The following is a 19,673-nucleotide window of genomic DNA, read 5'->3' as shown; positions in this document are numbered from 1 at the left end:
GCGCTGCTCCTGGCTATTTAACCCCTCGAATGCTGCGGTCAATCACAACCGTAGCATCTGAGGCATTGAAAAGAGTGGGGCGGCCCTCTCCAACAGCTCATCGCCCCCCCCGGAGTGAGACGATGGTTGTTATGGCAGCCCAGGGGCCTAATGAAGGCCCCCAAGGCTGCCTTCACTGTGCCCTAACTCTGCCTCTGCTAAGCCCTGACTGTGGCAGGGCTTAACAGATGCCTGTAATAACGATCACTGGTTCAAATCCCCTAGGGGGGGCTAATAAAGTGTGTGAAAAAAAGTAAAAAAAAGTTTTTAGTAGTGAAAAAAAATTACAAATATTAAAAGTTAAAAAAAAAAACCTTTTCCCATTTCCCCCTAAAGTAATATAAACAATAAAAAAAAAGTAAAGAAAATTGGTATAGCTGCGTCTGTAAAAGTCTCAACTATTACAATATAGTGTTATTTAACGTGCACGGTGAACGCCATAAAAAATCGCTGTTTTTTGGTTAACTCAGCTTTTTAAAAAAATGCAATGAAAAGTAATCAAAAAGTTCTACGTACCAAAAAATGGTACCGATAAAAACTACAGCTCGTCCCGCAAAAAATAAGCCCGCACACCGCTCAATCTGTGAAAAAATAAAAAAGTTATGGCTCTCAGAATGCGGTGACACACATCTTTTTTTTTAACAAAAAGTTTATTAGCAATAAAAGTAGTAAGATATAAAAAAACCTATATAAATTTGGCATCACCATAATCGTATCGAGCCACAGAATAAAGATAAGCTGTTGTTTTTACCGCACGGTGAAAGCCGTAAAAACGAAACCCAAAGAACTATTGAGGAATCACAGTTTTTTCCATTTTCAGCCAACAAGATTTTTTTTTTCAGTTTTCCAGTACATTATATGGAACTATATGGTAACAAAAGAAACTACAACTCCTCCCGCAAAAAATACACCTTCACACCACTCTATTGACGGAAAATGAAAAAAGTTATGGCTCTTGGAATCCGGGGAGTGAAAAACGAAAATCAAAAATCAAAAAATGGCTGCCTCCCGAAGGGGTTAAAGATATCTGAATTTATAGGGTGGGTCATTATTCAGGACTCCTATCTGTTAGCTCGACCAAAGATTGGCCACAAAGAGCATCTCACTACCAGCATAGTACATATTGCAAAGACAGCCCATTGATTTCAACTGTGTAATGCTTCCTTTTCCCTGTGGTGGTGCTGTAGGGGAATTGAACACTTGCGGTCATATTCCCCCACAGAATACATCTGTTCACTGGGGATCACAGTAACGGGATAACCTGTGAACAGCTTATTGTTGGGGGAAACTTCAAACAAAAAGAGATTGTTCAAAACAAACCACCTCTTTAATATTGAAACAGAATATCTAGGATGATGGATCATTTAATGTAAAAACAAAATTTATGGTAATATTAATTATAATATTGTAAATAATTATATTTTATGTACTTTCTTATGGTTATGTCGTTTTTTTCTTTTAGTGGGAGAAAATGTAAGCTTGCTACAAGTCTGGATTTTATAGAAGGGTTTTCTTTGGCAAGTGGAAGTATGGTCTTACAACATGAACAAAAAGTGATGAATAAAAAGGATAAACTCTAGATAATAAAAATCTTATTAAGCCTACTTAATGGCATTTACAGTATCAAAATGCCAAGGGAGGATCTACTATAGATACAAAAATACCCTAAGACATGCAACAATATAAAAAACAATAGTCAAAATTACCAATAGTAGAATTATATACAAAACTATTATATATTCCAGGTGTTTATATTTAATATATTCTACAATCAAATGGATTAAAAGTCCCCTATGGATCACCAGGATCCAGATCATACCATCAACCAATGGTGGTGCAAATAAAAACATATAATATATAATTATGCCGAATATTTCTAATAATACACCAAAGAATAAAATGTCCTAACAATATATGACACCAAGTTATAATAGGGAGTCACTGAAGGTATAACTTCTGAATTTAAAAAAAAAGTATATAATCAAATAAATCAAAACCGAGAAGATTCGCAGAAAATGAGCATCTCCAGTCAGGTGTCAAAGCCAAAGAGTAAGTAAGCGCGAAAGAAGTTGCTTGTATCAGTTTAAAGCATGGCAGAAGAGCCACGGATAGGGATATTATGGAAACTTTTTTTAAAAAACACAACCAGGGAGATTTGTGAAAACTGGCTGAAAGAAAGTGAAGCAACCAATCAGATTGGTTCATTTCATTTTCATAAAAGCCTCTTAAAAAGAAATCAGTGCTGGAAGCCAATTGGCTGCTATTGGCCATTGCTTGACATTTCCTTTGCACCAATCTTGATAAAGCTCCCACACTGCATTTTGTCTATGAAGCGTAGGTATAGCAATTCAATTTCTGTGTCCAAAGCTTCTTTTCCCTGAAAAGAAACACTGGGGGATTGTCAAACTGTACCCCTACACATTTGATTTTCTGTGGGTCCATTCTACATTGGTGGGATCAGCCATGGATAATAAAATATATGGCCAGCTTTACTTTTCATTTTATGTACATGTTCTTATTAATACGGACTTTATTTGATGTAAATATCATTGTTTAATAGCCCACCTGGTAATAACTTTCGTCTTGCCATAGCTGCTGCCCGGTGACTTTCATATTCTACAAAGGCAAACCCACGATTTTTGGTTTTATCTGCAGCACTGGGATAGACAATTACATCAATGACACCATCTGTGACTTTCTTCATCTCAACTGAGATTTCTTCTCTCTTTTTGGTCTTTGGGATCCCACCAACAAAGAGTCTGCAGTTGTCCACACTGGCACAAACCCCTAGCAATCTTCCGTTTCTGCCAGAAAAACAAACAAAAAAAACCCACCATAATATAATTATTTTTATTTGGCTATATAGAGTAAAATGGTCTTATGTCATAATCATATTATTGTTAAAGCAGCTTTCTGTGGCGTTCTTCTGGATCAACACAGAATGTGGTGTTTCCCCTATACACTGCTATATAATAACTATATAATAACTATGTGAAGCAAGGAGAATACGCTTAGAATGTACATCAGTAAAGTTCCATGAACACGCTAAACATGTATATAGGGCTCCATTAGCCCCAGGGAGGCTCAAAAAGTGTCCTTTTAGGTATGGAATTATTGTAGTAGACTACGCTATTCCATACAATGGAATCCTGTAAAAAGAAACAGTGTACGTTTTTTAATGGTTGACATATGCCACTGTATGGTATACGTCACAAGCATACTTTTAAAGTATACATCATGATGTATCCATTTAACGGATACCATTATAATCTATGGTGATGAATGTCACTATTAGGGCATGCTTCACAGCCTAAATTAGACTTATATGTTGGGAGCTTTTCCTGGTATGCAGGATAAATGTAGTCCAGTAACCGTGATGTGAAGTGGCCATAGAAGTATGGGTTTAACAGATTTTGGTGTTTAGAAAAGTTTCCAATTAAATTGGTTCCATATTTATTTTTCATAAATATGTGTCAACTAACAAAAAAATCTGGATATGCTGGATATGTATTCTAGTAAAATGTGGTGCCTTAGATGTTGGGGACCCTGGCTGTAAGGGCAAAATTAATGTTCACTCATGTGATGTCCTTGGCTATAGAATACATTCATAAGTTTCATGGGAAATAGGGAAAATACATACTCCAACCAACCAGAATCCATCCCCCACAACAACCTGCAGTCCAAATTTTTGTAAACCATGTATTATGAAATTATTATAGTCACTATACGTACCGAATTTCAAAATTATTGAGCTGCTTGACTGCACTTCTTGCCTCCAGTCTGTTAGTGAACGTTACAAAAGCATATCCCCTATTATTTCCATTGAAGTCCATCATCATTCTCATTTCATAAATTTTTCCCATCTACAAAGATAAAATTCCATAATACAAACACCATATATAAATAAACAGCAAACCATGGCCTCAATTCCAAATGTTCTTGTCTTAATCTGCCTCATCAACATTTCTTTAGTCCTTCAGTGTACAAATGTGCGATTCAAAAAGAAGAAAAAAAAAAAAAAGAAAAAAGACGGGACCAACGGCGCTGCTTGAATAGGTATTTGCACAACCATATGGTAGGTAAAGTAGATAAAGGACTTTATTGTTTTGACAAGGCTACGCGTTTCGACGCCGAACTGACGTCTTCCTCAGGCCAATGCAGACTGTGCGGTTCCTGCCTCATTTATACATCAGGGCGAGGAAAAAAGACCGCCAGAAGAAACAGGTCAAAGGTCACATAAACAACGGATACAAAACGATCTAGTAAATTTTAAAAACATAAATATATAGTGATTCAGTATAAGAAGGACAGAAGTAAAATGAGTTTGGAGGATGTTTTGTGTGTTAGAAATATATATACACACAGTGCTTGTGTCAGAATCATCTGACAGGTCATTATGGAATTCCACTCAAGAATCTCGTGTGTTCAAAATGTTAAGTTCTGTGTATACATCTGACTGTATGTACAAACAGTCCCATAATTACTTATAGGTATAGACTTTTTCGGATTTTGGGAGATGTTAACGTAGAAACAATATTGACCACAGGAGTGTTGCGTCAAAGCGTCCTTGGTTACTGAAGAACAGAAATACTACGGAGGCCGTGGGGGGCCAACAGGCTTTTAATGGACCGCATATTGACACGCATAGGAACGCGGTTCTCAACGGTAAGGAGTCAAGAGGAGACCAAAGCTCCGGAGGTGGTAAGTGATACAATATCGTAATGAAAAAACATTTGAAAGGTTATAAATTAATAAAAGCCCATATTATAGGTAGATAATATAGATAAAAACTTATTATCTAAAAAATCTATATATCTCTGGTTTATAAATTTCATATCAAAATAAATAAAGGCATTTTTTTGAGAATTATAAAGCCGGATTATAAGAGCCTATTTTTTTATCCGTAGAAATTTAGTTAAATATCAGTAAATATACATTTATAAAAGGACTAAACATATGAATAAGGTACACTTTTTATATAAAAGACCTTATATTATAAGAGGAACCTCATATCTGTAAGAGGGGTCAGGGATTATAGCACATTAATGTAGGTGAATATGGATATCATAATTGATATTTTCACCACAACGACAGGGGTTATATAGCTGAGGGTACTTATTTTATTTGTGGTTTTATTTTCTATTTATTGATTTTCATTTTCATTTTTATTCTAAAGAGGACTCCGTAAGGTCGTTTAGACCATTTGGATGTAGAGTTTCTAATTTGTAAATCCAAAAGTTCTCCCTCTGCTTAAGCCTGATGAATCTATCTGGTAGGTCCGCTGGTATCTGTTCGATTGGAGTGACCTTAATGTCCGAAAAATTACATTTATGTTTAAACATACAATGGCGGGACACACTTTGTTTTAAAAATCCCTTAGTGACATTAAACCTATGTTTATTAATTCGATTTCTCAAAGTTTGTGTGGTCCGACCCACATATTGGAGTTTACAAGTGCATTGAAGTAAATAAATAACATATGAGCTCCCACAATTTAAAAATTATTTTATCATAAATTTTTCCCCCGTTGTTGTAGAATGATATTCCTTGCATTTATTTACAATGTTATTACAGCATAGGCATCTATTTTGGCCGCATCGAAATGAGCCTTTCAAATCTATTAGTAGGCTGTGGTTGGTTGTTTTCATCTTGCGCAATTTACTGGGGGCTAATAGATTTTTTATGGTTTTCGCCCGTCTATATGTAATATTAGGTTTGGCTGGTATCAGGTGTTTTAAAAAAGGGTCATTTGTCAGAATATGCCAATGTTTTCTAAAGATGGTAGCGATGGTATTGCTTCCTTTATTAAATGATGTTATAAAGTTAGTTTTAACTCTTTCACAACCTGATTTGATATTAGTGTTTGGAGGTTTTTCTTGGATACAGTCATTTTGTGTCAGACTCCTGGCTTTTGACTCTGCACCTTTAATAAGACTTTTTGGAAATCCTTTCTCTAGAAATCTCTGGTTTAAAATCCCACATTCTTGGTCAAAGGCTAAATCATCTGAGCAATTTTTCCTGATTCTTCGGTATTGGCCGAATGGAATATTTCTAAGCCATGGGGGATAGTGTGCGCTTTTGAAATCGAGATAGCTATTTACGTTAACCATTTTAAAATGAGTCCTGGTTGAAAAAAGGCCATTATTCTTTCCGATCGTTAGATCTAAGAAATCAATATTTGAATCTGAAAAATTGTGAGTGAAGGTAAGGCCAAATGTATTATTATTTAAAAGCTTTATAAAATCACTAGCAGACTCAGAGTCGCCCTTCCATATAAAAAACAAGTCATCGATAAAACGTCTATAAAACAGGATTTTATCTCTAAAAATATGTTCACTGAGTATGCGGGCTTCCTCAAAGGCCCCCATATATAAGTTAGCATATGAGGGGGCAAATCATGTCCCCATTGCACATCCCTTTATTTGTTTATAAAATTTTCCATCTGAGCTAAAAACATTATGGGTTAAAATAAAATCGCCACATTCCATAATAAAGTTGATCTGTGTGTTTGGATACCGTAGGTCTGTTGCAAGGTAATCTAAAGTGGCTTGTGCACCCTGAGTGTGTGGAATATTGGTGTATAATGATGATACGTCCGCTGTGAGAAAACTAATATTAGATATGTCACAGGTTGACTGTAGTTGAAAAAGATCCCTTATGAGATGTGTCGAATCTTTAAGAAAATAAGGTAATTTGGAAACTAAAGGTTGGAGATGAATGTCTACAAAGTGTGATAGGTTACTTGTCAGAGAGCCTATTCCTGAAATTATTGGTCGGCCTGGTGGATTGAGAAGGGTTTTGTGAATTTTGGGAAGATGGTACATGAATGGAATGGTTGGAAACGGGACGGTCAGGAACATTTTCTCTTTTTTACATATTAGGTTTTCAATGAATGCTGTCTCTATCAAGGATTTATATTCTATTGTGAATTCAGAAATTGGGTTATATTTTAATTCTTCATAATAGAGGGTATCTGACAGTAATCTCTGGGCTTCTTTTAAATAATCAGATCTGTCCTGCAGGACTATGCCCCCCCCCCCCTTTATCCGTGGACCTGATTACAATGTCCTGATTATTTTGTAGGTTTTTTAGAGCTATCCGTTGGGAGAAGGATAGATTATCTCTGGGGGTACTACACTGTTGAATGGTTTTGAAATCCGTGCTCACCAGGTTAGAGAAGGTTTCTATGGCCGGACCTCTATGGTGTAAGGGATAAAATGAAGATTTGGGATGGAGATCAGTCATAACGGGTGTGATGCTATCTGTTGTGGTCTGGTTGGACACAGTCACTGCTGGAGAAATAGCAAAGTGACGAAGTAGGGTCAATTTCCGCATGAATTTATTTAGATCCATGAATAAATCAAAACCATCATGGGATGAGGTGGGGCAAAAAGAGAGTCCCTTGGATAGTAGACTGATTTCATCTGTACTAGGGGTAAAATTGGATAAGTTGAAGATTTTTGTTAAATTAGTTTGTGTTTTTTCTTTAGTGATAATGGTGGAATTCTGGGTACGATGTCTCCCCCCTCTACAACCTCTGTATCTAGCCCTAATTTTCTTTTTGAATTCGTTCTTATTACTAGTGGGAAATATGAATTTATGGTTTGGGATGGGGTTGTCTGCCCCTCCCGGGATGAGAGGATGGACGGGATAGGAGGCATCGTGGGGACAAGGGGAAGGCCTAAAAAAGAAGGGGAATTGGTAGAATTGGTTGGACCTGAACAGTAGGGAAAATTTTGGGGGGTTAGTATGGGGGAGGATCCGACAAAATGGGTAGTGAGATCCAGGAGGGATGGTGACTGGTCCGGGGTGATGGTGATACTACCAGATATGTTGGACATGGAATGATTGGGAGAAAAACCTAGAGGAGTGCTAGGAAGGAGATTGTGGAGAAGGAGGTGTGCATCTAAGTCATAGGATTTGAAAGCGAATTGTGGGATAGGGCCTGGGGGTTTAGGATTTGGTGCACCATTCTGTGGGGTAATGGAGGTCTGGGGTACACAAATGTTTTGGACTATGGAGGATGGCTTGGTAGTGGTTAATATTTGTTGGTTGGAAATATTTGGTATTTGGACCAAACTATGGCTGGGAGTAGTGGGGGTAGTGGATTTAGTGCCCGGATGGATTCTAGGTGATGATTTGAACCTAAATAATGATTTGATGGGATGAATTGGTGGATAGGTTTTCCTACTTAAAATATTGTTATTGGTGGTTGGAGGTTGAATGGATGTCCAATCTCCAATTTTATTGTTGGTATAGTCATTTCTATCACGTGTAAGTTTATGTAGTTTTTTGGAAATGATTGATTTTTCAAATATTTTGAGACGGTCAAATATTGATTTTTCGAGTTTTTTGAAATCGGGGTGAGAAACAATAAAGTCCTTTATCTACTTTACCTACCGTATGGTTGTGTAATACCTATTCAAGCAGCGCCGTTGGTCCCGTTTTTTTTCTTCTTTTTGAATCGCACTACAGATCGACAGCAAACTTCGTTTGACTGTGATGTGGACCTGGCTGCAGTTTGCCAAGCTTTTCTGACACCTATTGGTGTCCACCACCCGAGGTGAGCGGAATTGTCGCATCTATCCTCCTTTTATCATCCTATAAGATCCTCAATTGTCCCTCTGTGGCGCCGTGTCTCCTTTTTCTAATTTATTCAGTGTACAAATAGAATTTTCATTCTAATTATTATCGCCCCTTATCGACAAGGCCGCTTTCGAGCGGGTGTATTTTGGTCAAAGAAAAAGTATAATGAAAAAATGTGCACTTCCTCTGTGTTTTGGACCCACTCCTGGTTTTATCTCACAAATTCACAGTCCAAAATTTCACTTCTTGAAATGAACAGATCTTTTCTCAAACTAAAGGGAAGGATTGGACTTCTACTATGCTGTTATTTATGAGCAGTTAGTTATTCTTTCTGGATTTGTCTACAAAAAGGATAGCCTTTGGTTTTCCCAATTTAATTGAAATCGCTTATTTAGATTACATTTGGATTACTATGCCAGAATTCAGACTTTTGGGACACCTTTACTGTTGGTATATGAGAGATTATTTATGTAGTATCCAGTAGGAGGCAAAGTGGGGTCTTCATGGTGTGAGCACACATCACAGGATTTTAATCCATGAAGCATTTGAGGCATCTCAAGGCCATTTTGAAGCTACCAGGCAGAAAAAATTGAAAAAAATCTTCAATTTGAGACATACTTTAAGCCCCATGGAACCTAGTGTGCAAAAAATGTTTCTAGGTTCTACATTACACTTTATGAAAAGAAACAACTCAAATAAGAATTCCATTTAATATGATTTCATCATTTGTACATTATCATTATGCCCCCACCTTGTCCAGTATGCAGCAGTTTCCTGATGAACCCCCAGACCTAAGGCCTCATATGTAATTAAAAATGATGCAACTCCTTTAGCTATATCAATAACCTTTATAGTATAACAAAGACAACTGCATTTGATCGGCAAATGTATATGTATATTTATAAAATGCATATAGCTAACCCAACAAGGAACTTTATATATTGAACACAATCATTTTTATTCTACCTTTTCACATAATGGTATAAGTTCATCTTCAAAAAGATCACGGGGAAGTTTGCCAACAAATATTTCACATCCTCGTTCAGGAGGGGGGCCATCCCACCCAGGAGGGGGACCTCCATATCTTCTTTGGCCATTTTCCTGTTGAATTTAATCAGTAATGAAATAGCCATAATGCATATTCAATATATTAGTTAATAAATGTATAGAGTAAATATCTTGATGGATCTTCTACGGTTAAAGGTATTCATTTTTTATGGCGGGACTGTCACCAGGGCAGGGTGTGGGGATGGGAGGCTTGTTAGAGGTTCCCCCTCAAATCCCCCTCCCTTATTTTCCCCCTATTCCACGTAAATAGTATATATCGTTTAATTAATTTATTATTTTTCTCTTAACTTTTTTTCTTTCTTTTTCCTGTGAGCTCATAAAGCTAAAGCTCTCAGAAATCAGATATCTCTGACATCAAGCACTTCTGATTGTTAGAAGCTCTTCTTTCCATCCCCCTATACAACCTGATTCATTCATGAAAACCTGGTTGAGCCAAAAAGTCAAACTTTGTTTAGCCAACCTCACAATATTGATCCAAAAGGGGATATTTTTAAGAGAATACTATGTCTAGACTGATAACATTGACTTGTGTTTTTCTGTACACTAGATGGTGATAACCTTGTGATCAATGGTTAGGACTAAAGATAGGAAAAGGGACCTAAAACTATTAAAATGGCTAGTGTCCATACAAACAACTATATGGTGTGAAGTGTGCCACAATGTTGTTTATAAACAATGTAAGACAGAGCATGGGACATGTGGGACTATTTTGTATGTATATATATATATATATATATATATATATATATATATATACACACACACAGGGCCTTTCTGAGGGGGCGGCAGCATTAGGCAATACTAAACCAGCCGCCACCACCCCCTCCTGCACTATAATTGTATCTGCATCTATAGGACGCAGACACAATTACATGCATAACAAGCATTGGCAGGGCACATTCCTTGCCCTGCCATTCAGCGGCTTTCAATGATGAAAGGGGCTCGATGACGTCATCGTGCCACTTGCCACATTAAAAGTCGCTGAATGGCAGGGCAAGGCACCCTGCCATTCAGTATCTTTCAACGACGCAAGATGTCATTGTGCAGCTTGGGTCATTGAACGGCGCTGAATGGCCTGGCAAGAATTTGCCTTGCCCTGCCATTCAGCGCCTTTTTTTTTTTTTTTTTTTCAAATATATTTTTATTCAAAACCAGAACAGTTACAAGTATGCAATGTGTATCACACATACAATAATATATACACCAAATAACAATGTGTTCCAGCTTCAAAATTATTTTTCATTTTACTTGTCATCATTAAGTTGCAAGGTATGCAGTAAAACAAAACACAACCAACAATTCCCTTCCCTCCCCCCAACTCTCCCCCATCTCGGTGAACATTTTCTTAACTGGCCACCAGCTTGCCTAGCGTGCCCTGGATACTCTGTGAACTATACCATGATGTGTGTCGAAATGTGCGCATGAACATCCCTATCTCCGCTGTGGGATAATGTTGCTCTATGAATTTACGCCAAGTTTTAAAAAATTGTTCTGTAGACCTTTCTTTGTGTTTTTCTAGGTCCGTCTTATCATACCCCAATAAAGTCTTGAGAGTAATCACAACCTCCGCAATTTCCGGGACCGATGCCTGTAACCAGTGACGCAAGATGCACTTTTTGATAGCCAATAGAGCCATATGCACTCCTTTCCGGGCCACTAGAGGTGGTCCCTCCCCCCCTGGATCCAGAGGAATATAGTGAAACAACACTGCCTGTGGACTTGCGTGCACCTCCTCCCCCCAGGTATCTTTAATAAATTGTAAAGCCCGATCCCAAAACGTGCGAATCTGTGGGCACAACCACATCCCATGAAGTAAATTGGCTTTATGTAAGTCGCATTTTGGACAATTACGCAGATAGTGTGCTGGAGCGTCCCTGTAAGATAAATTAAAGGCGTATGTCGCTCTGTGCATTAGCCTGAAGTGCATCTCACGCCACTGTTCATTCACCATGACCTTCCTCACCCTCTCCCATCCATCTCGTATCTTGCTGGAGATGTCTGGATCCTCCAGCTCCAACTCCCACGTTCTAAAGCAGGAAGTACTAAAGGAATCAAGATGAGCATTCCGAAGTTTACCATATAAACTTGCAAGACTTCTCCCCGCACCACCCTGCGGCACCATCCCATCAAATGCTCCCCGTATCTCTACTCCATCAATATTGCGGACTTTGTTTTTACATAACCCTGTTATTTGAGCATATTGCAAATATTGATTTTCCCTCAAATTGTATTTGCTAGAGACCTCCTGCCACGTAAGCCATCTCCCCTCCTCAACATTCATGAGTTGGCCCAGGACCTTGATCCCTTCATCTTTCCACTGCGAAAACAATTTATTCTGACTCCCTTGTGGAAACATAGGGTTATCCCACAACGGCCAGAATTTAGAAAGACCATACGGAAGGCCAAAAAGCTTCCGCACCGCCTTCCATGCGCCGATTGTATCTTTCAGCAACAGACTTGCCTTAACGTTATTAGGCAGTTGAGCATATGGCATGTGTAGCAGGGCCTGCAGCGGAACCGATCCCGCCAATTCCTGCTCCAGCTGAACATTGGAGTACATATTGGTGTTATGTATCCAATCCCCTATATGTCTGCAGATGGCTGCTAAATTGTAGTATCGTATAAGTGGCAGCTGAATACCTCCATCCACTTTGGGCAGTGCCAATTTTTTATATGCAATCCTAGGTCTCTTCCTTTGCCACAAGAATTGTAAAAATGCTGTCTGTAATTTCTGGTTATCTAGGTGCTTGATCAATATGGGTATGGTCTGCATTGGATATAACAGTCGAGCAAAGCTTATCATTTTTAAAAGAGCAGCCCTCCCAAACAACGACAATGGCAATGACGCCCATCGATTTAGTTCCTTATGGATTTTTTCAAACAAGGGTGAATAATTTAGTTTATAGAGAGAAGAGGGAAATTTGCCTATTTTAATCCCCAGGTATGTAATATACGATCTAGCTATTTCCACCGTGCCCTGCAAGGGTGGTCTTGCCCCTGATTCCTTCAAGTAAAGTAATTGACTCTTTTGCGCATTGACTTTATATCCTGAGAAGGACCCAAAGTATTTTAGTTTCTCCAGCACCCCCCCCAAATGATCCCCAGGCGATTTCATAAATAACAAAAGATCATCAGCAAAACATGTTAGCTTGACCTCCTGGCTGCCAACCTTAATCCCTTCAAAATCTCTGGATGACAAAAGATGTCTCGCTAGCGGTTCCAAAGCCAAGTCGAACAGCAACGGAGACAGGGGGCATCCCTGCCTTGTTCCCTTCTGTAAATGTATCGGTGCTGACAAAAAACCTGCAGTGAACACCCTAGCTAGAGGTTCTGAATATAATGCTTCCAGGTAATTCCTGAACAATCCTTGTATCCCAAATCTATCTAGAACTATCCTCAGCCAATCCCAGTGTACATTATCGAAGGCCTTTTCGGCATCTAACGTTAAAAGTGCTGGCGAATCATGACCCTCCATATTAGAATTCCTCATTGCGTCTTGAACCGCCAAAACCGTGCGTATGTTTTTGACCGCCGACCTCCCCTTGACAAAACCCACCTGGTGTGGCCCGATCAAATTAGGGAGAAACATAGCCAACCTATCTGCCAGTATCTTTGACAATATTTTGACATCCTGATTTATCAAAGAGATTGGTCGATAGGACCCCGGGTTAGCCGGGTCTTTCCCATCCTTGTACAATACTTTAATATAAGCTACATTGCCCGACTTCAAAAATTCCTTATTTAACAGCATACGATTATACACCGGCAATAAAATGGGCGTGACTTCCTCCCTCATAAGTTTGTAAAAATCACTAGAAAATCCGTCTGGCCCTGGCGCTTTGTTATTCGTCAATGATTTAATGGTCGATATTATCTCTTGTTCCGTGATCAATGCGTTTAATGCTTCTCTATCAGAGTCCGAGAGAGATGGTAACGCTACGGAGTCCAGAAACTCCCTCCCCTCATTCCTCTCCGAAATGTCCTGTGCATATAGCGCAGTGTAATAATCTCCCAGAATATCATTGACGACTTTTGGATCTTTCTGTACTTCCCCATTCCCATCTCTCAACCCCCCTATGTGAGTCGGGCGAAATTGTCCTTTCGCCATTTTAGCCAGCAGGGAACCTGATTTGTTCCCATATCTGAAAAAATGCGCAGTTGTTTGCTCTCTCTGGAACCTCTCTTTTTTATCCAGCCACCTTTCAAACTCTGCCTTTGCCGTGAGCCAGTCCCCCCTAAGCGCTAATGTCGAGTTTGCCAAGTACGCTGTGTATTTCATGCGAAGGTTTCTGCTAGACTCGTTATAATGTTTGTTGGTTTTCCGTTTAAGCGAAGCAACATAGGAAATGATCCTCCCCCTCAGTACTGCCTTGGCTGTGTCCCAAAACAAGTGGCTGTTTTCTCTATGAGCTTGATTTTCCTGACTATATTCCCCTAACCATCCCTTCAAGCAGGATTGAAAGGATTCATCAGTTGCCAGAAATGACGGAAATTTCCACAATATATCCGACCCCCTTTTAAACGTATCTGCCAAGATCAAAGAAACCGGTGAATGGTCTGATATCACCAAGTCCTCTATTCGAGCACTGAGGATCCTAGAGAGGAGCACCGGAGAAGCCATAAAATAGTCAATACGCGACCATGCGGTATGCGCATGAGAAAAATGAGTGAATTCTCTACCTAATGGAAATTGTGTTCTCCATACATCTACCATGCCCGTGGAAGACATTAATGGGGCCAAGACTTTATCATGTGTTCTTTCGACCAACATCCTACCATCCCCCCTTCTTCTGTCCTCTGTTGTACATAAGACCGAATTAAGATCCCCTCCCAGCAGAATCTGAGGTTCCTTATCCGCTAAAAGTTTTCCTTCCAGAAATTTAAAAAAGACCCGATTGTTGTCATTTGGTGCATATATACAGTACAGACTCACTCTCCCCATGGCACCCTCCAAGATCACATGCAAATATCTACCCCCCTCATCCCGCTCAAAAGTAACCACCGAACATTCAATTCTCTTGTGTATGAGAAGTAAGACGCCCGCCTTGCCATTAACTGCTGGAGAACCCATTACCGTGCCCACCCATAATTTACTCATTCTCTGGAAATCACGTTCCAATAAATGGGTTTCCTGTAAAATCGCTATATCCGCTTTCAACTTTTTCAGGTGGCGAAGAACCATCATGCGTTTATGTGGGGACTGCAGTCCCTTCACATTCCATGTAATTACCTTAGGCATCTCACAGTAATGGCAAAGCAAACCTCATTCACCGAGACAGTTCCCCCCCCTCCTTCCCCCTCCCTAAACATAAAACAAAATTGAAACCCCAACAACAGATCATTATTACTTTCAGACTTCTCTTTTTTCGCACATTTTGGCGTGGAATCTCTGTGCATTCCACCTCTAGAAACTCTTTGGTATACCATGAACTCCCTGTATACCCTTAAAATATCAACAGCACCTTACACTCCCACCCGACTCCTTGCAATAAAAATTTCCTCAAGCCTCACTTCAGCTGGGCCCTCCCCTGCCATTAACATCAGCAGACCTCAACCCCCGATGCACCGATAGATATAACAATTCTATCTCAAACAATGTGGAACTTTAAAATAACATGAGGTTTCTTCCATCTCCGCCTGGACAGTTCCCTTCAATCCGGGGAAGAAGAGGTGAGACCCCTCCTGATACTCCTGTTTCTGGAACGTCCCCTGCGAGGCAATCCATCCCTGTGTGTCTGGCTACCACCATTATTGTCTTTAGACAATCTTTCCACAAATTTAGCCGCCTCCCCTGGAGAAGAAAACGATTCCACCCCACCGCCGGGTTCGAAGATCCTGAGAATGGCGGGAAACATCAGAGAGAACCGAATGCGTTTCTGGACCAGTAGAGAGCACACCGTGCTAAAAGCCCGCCGCTTACGTGTAACCTCAGCCGAGTAATCTCCAAACATTAAAATTCTGCTGCCTCGTACTCTCACTTGTGCCGATGACCTTCGGTATGCCTGTAATACATTCGTTTTATCCACATAGTCCAGGTACTTCACAATGACTGGTCGCGGTCGTGCTGGGGCGCCATCTTGGGTCACACTTCGCATCGGTCCCACTCTATGAGCTCTCTCCGCTCTCAGCGGGGCTGGCAATCCCAGCGCCTGAGGCAACTCCACCGCACACAACTTTAACAGCTGTCCTGCTGGTATAGACTCTGGGAGCCCAATAATACGTAAATTGCTCCTCCTCGAGCGATTCTCCAGGTCATCCACTTTATCAACCAGCTGTAGATTGCAAGCTATCACCTTCTTCACCTCCTCCTGTGTTCCCGCTAGCTCATCCTCCAATAAACTGAACCGTTGTTCCAAATCGTTAAGCCTTTCCGCCTGAGCTGAAACATCCGACTGAATTTGGTGCAATAATTTCGACACCGTCGCCTCCAGAGAAGCTGTAATATCTGGGGCTATAAGTTTCGCTACTTCCCTGGCCAAGACTCGACATGAAATGTCCATATTGTGAAACATAGCCTCAGGCTCACCTTCTTCCACTTCTGGCTGCACCAGAGGAGGTTGTGATGCCGAGCGCGAACTCGTACTCCTCGTGTTCCTGGCCGGCTCAGGCGCCATTTTCCCCAGCGGCATCATGTCGTCAGTCTGCAGGGCCTGTGATTTTAATCCTGGGGTCCCGGTTTTCACCAGATATCTCTCCATACGCCGGAGAGAAGCCTGTACGTAGGGTTATCGGCCAGCAGCCTCAGATCAGGTAACAAAGCCTCGGGACCCCGGTTTTCGAGTCGGGTTAACGGAGCTCTCCTTACTCACGTCTACTCATGTGCGCGCCGGAACCGGAAGTCGTCCATTCAGCGCCTTTTAATGTTGCAGGTGGCACGATGACGTCATCTCGCCACTTGTGTCGTTCAGCCCCAGCAGACCTGCTCAGAAGAGAGCAGGCCTACATTGCTAGAGGATGGCGCGGGAACGGGATTCAGCGAGTATGTAAAGTTATTTCTTTTTGTTAAAGGTGTTAGTGGCTCTATCTACACGTGGCTCTATCTAGAGGGGGCTCTATGGGGCCACTATCTACAGGGGATCTATGTAGGGCACTATCTCCAGGGCAGCAGTATCTACAGTGGGCTCTATGGGGGCACTATCTACAGGGGCTCTATGGGGGGGGGCACTATCTACAGGGACTCTATGGGGTGCACTATCTACAAGGGATTTATGGGGGGGGGGGCAGTATCTACAGGAGGGTCCATAGGGGGCTCTATGTATGTAGGGCACTGTCTACAGGGGGCTCTGTGGGGCACTATCTACAGGGGGGCTCTATGGGGGCACTATCTACAGGGGGCTCTATGGGGAGCACAGTCTACAGGGGGACACAGTGTATGGCGCTATTATTATCAGGGACACAGTGTATGGTGCTATTATAATCAGAGACACAGTGTATGTGCTATTATATTTAGGGGTGTAGTGTCTGACACCATGAGAATTGTATCTACGTTTATAGGTGCGGAAATGTTTTGACAGTGTGAAGCTGAAGACATCTGAGTGGCAAACTGCAGAAATGGGACGTGGCCGGGGGAAGACATCATACAGGTCTGGACCAGATGGAGATAAAAAAAAAAATAACTAGACTAGAATCTGAGAAGTCACCTGTGAGTCACTCAATGTAAATGCTTATTCTGCCTCTAATCAGTACTGTAGTCACTGTATGATCTGCAGTGAGATGATGGGTGATATGATTTTTTTGGGTGAAACAGCAACTCCTAGCATATCCTTACCACTGTTTGGGCCATACTGGGAGCTGTAGCTTTACACCGTACAAACCTATATGCAGGGGTTGCACCAAATTTGCAAATGATCTCTGTACTGAGCTGTATTTGTGCTTGTGCTGTATTTATGTACTGAGCTTGGTTCTAGTACTGTATTTATGTACTAAGCTTGGTTCTGGGGTTGTATTTATGTAATGAGCTTCGTTCTGGTGCTGTATTTATGTACTAAACTTTGTTCTGGTGTTGTATTTATGTACTGAGCTTGGTACTAGTACTGTAAGTACTGTATGTACTAGTATTGTATATATGTACTAAGCTTTGTTCTGGTGCTGCATATACGTACTGAGCTTTGTTCTGGTGCTGTGTTTATGTATTGAGCTTGGTTCTGGAGCAGTAATTATAAGGATATATCTATAATAACAAAATTGCAGGGCAGACGAAATTGTTTTAAATTCATTGTATATTTAATGGGAACCTAATGGGAAGTTTTAACCCATTGGACCACCACCATGTGGTAATACATGACCTGACCATATTTCCAAACATTCCCTTGCATGTTTTTTTCAGATTCAGCAAAATCTATAAAAATCAACTTTTAAAATGGTGCACACTATATGCTAGTTACTCATTAAAGGGTCATGGGGCGGTGTCGCTATCCTGAAGAGTCACATAGTCCTGCCTCCAAATCCACCTTTCCATGCTTGATTGACATCCCCTGGCTGTTCTACACCACTACCAGTCTCCTCCAACTTTCTCGGATGCGCCATTGCCTTGTACTCCTTGGGCATGCACCTTGAAGCGAGTTGTACTCTGCCTGGCTTCATCACTGCACTGCGCATGCCAGGAGAGTACAAGGCAACGGCGCATTCGAAAGAGTTGGAGGAGTCTGCTAGTGATGTAGAACAGCCAGGGGGATGTCAATCAAGATCTGGGGGGGCGTCATTACAATTTTCACCTCAGGCTGCAGAAAAGCTAGATTAGGCCCTGTATGTATATATATATATATATATATATATATATATATATATATATAAAAATATATGTATATGTGTATATATATATGTATATATATATATATATATATATATATACAAATATATATACGTATATATATATATATATATATATATATATATATATGTATATATTATAACATAATGCATTATGTCATATGATATGTTATAATGTAGTTATAATGTAGTTTTACACTAGGAAATAACTAGACATTATATGCATAGGAGCACAAATAAAATGAAACATTATAAACAGGGCAAATGGTTCCAGGCACCAGAAATATGAGAGGAAATGACTGTTTAATGAGTCATAAGTAAATCAGTTACATAAGGAATACCTTTTAGAAATGTGTAAATATAATCCACTTCTGCACAGGTTCATGCATGTGTAAAACAGATCACCTACTTATATTTTCTATTATGTGGACCCATTCAATAAAAACAGAGTTACAGACGAACAATATTTTACTATTTGTCCATAGGTGGCTCGTGTTGAGATTTAAGCACCAACACTCTTATTCCACAACTGTTAGGGCTGATTGAGACGAACGTGCCGTTTTTGCGCACGCAAAAACCGCAGCGTTTTGCGTGCGCAAAAGGCACATGACAGCTCCGTGTGCCCTGTTCATATGGTGCGCGGCTGCGTGCTTTTCGCACAGCCGCCATCTTTATGACACTCCGTTTGGATGTTTGTAAACAGAAAAGCACGTGGTGCTTTTCTGTTTACATTCATTCCTTTACTGTTATTGCGCGAATAACGCTTGTCCCACGGAAGTGCTTCCGTGGGGCATGCGTGATTTTCACGCACCCATTGACTTCAATGGGTGCGTGATGCGCGAAAAACGCCGACACATAGAGCATGTCGCGAGTTTTACGCAGCGCACTAACGCTGCGCAAAACTCACTGACTGTCTGCACTGCCCCATAGACTTCTCTAGGTCCGCGCGAGCCGCGTGAAAACAACACGGCCGGCACGGACGCAAAACACGTTCGTCTGAATCCGCCCTTATGGAAACATCAAGTCTTGAATTTATGGCAAACAATTTTTCTTCCTAGTCTGCACAGTATTTCATTTCTTAGTGTTAGAAGTTTGTGCTTCAGATCTGCTCTTCCAACAGTAACAGGACAAGAGGTTATAACCATATTCAACAACCATAGTCATTTTGGAATTATGAAACTGAGCAGGAACATAGCTAAAGGCTCATGGGC

At 40.5% G+C, this 19,673-nt stretch overlaps 1 protein-coding gene across 2 annotated transcripts in view; it reads right to left on the bottom strand.

Moving 5' to 3' along the window:
• Positions 1-19,673, bottom strand: part of A1CF (APOBEC1 complementation factor) — a 71,183-nt gene that overhangs the window by 23,755 nt on the left and 27,755 nt on the right. For both annotated transcript variants that reach the window (XM_075841195.1, XM_075841196.1), the window contains exons 3-5: positions 9,592-9,726; positions 3,772-3,902; positions 2,605-2,843 (exon numbers count right to left, since the gene is read on the bottom strand). In XM_075841195.1, coding sequence (XP_075697310.1) covers positions 2,605-2,843; positions 3,772-3,902; positions 9,592-9,726 — 505 coding nt within the window. The remainder of the gene's footprint in view (positions 1-2,604; positions 2,844-3,771; positions 3,903-9,591; positions 9,727-19,673) is intronic.

Source organism: Rhinoderma darwinii, chromosome 11 (assembly GCF_050947455.1).
Source record: "Rhinoderma darwinii isolate aRhiDar2 chromosome 11, aRhiDar2.hap1, whole genome shotgun sequence".
NCBI classification, from domain to species: Eukaryota; Metazoa; Chordata; class Amphibia; order Anura; family Rhinodermatidae; genus Rhinoderma; species Rhinoderma darwinii.
Note: the sequence above shows the minus strand (reverse complement) of the source record. Positions and strands in the feature narration are given on the sequence as shown.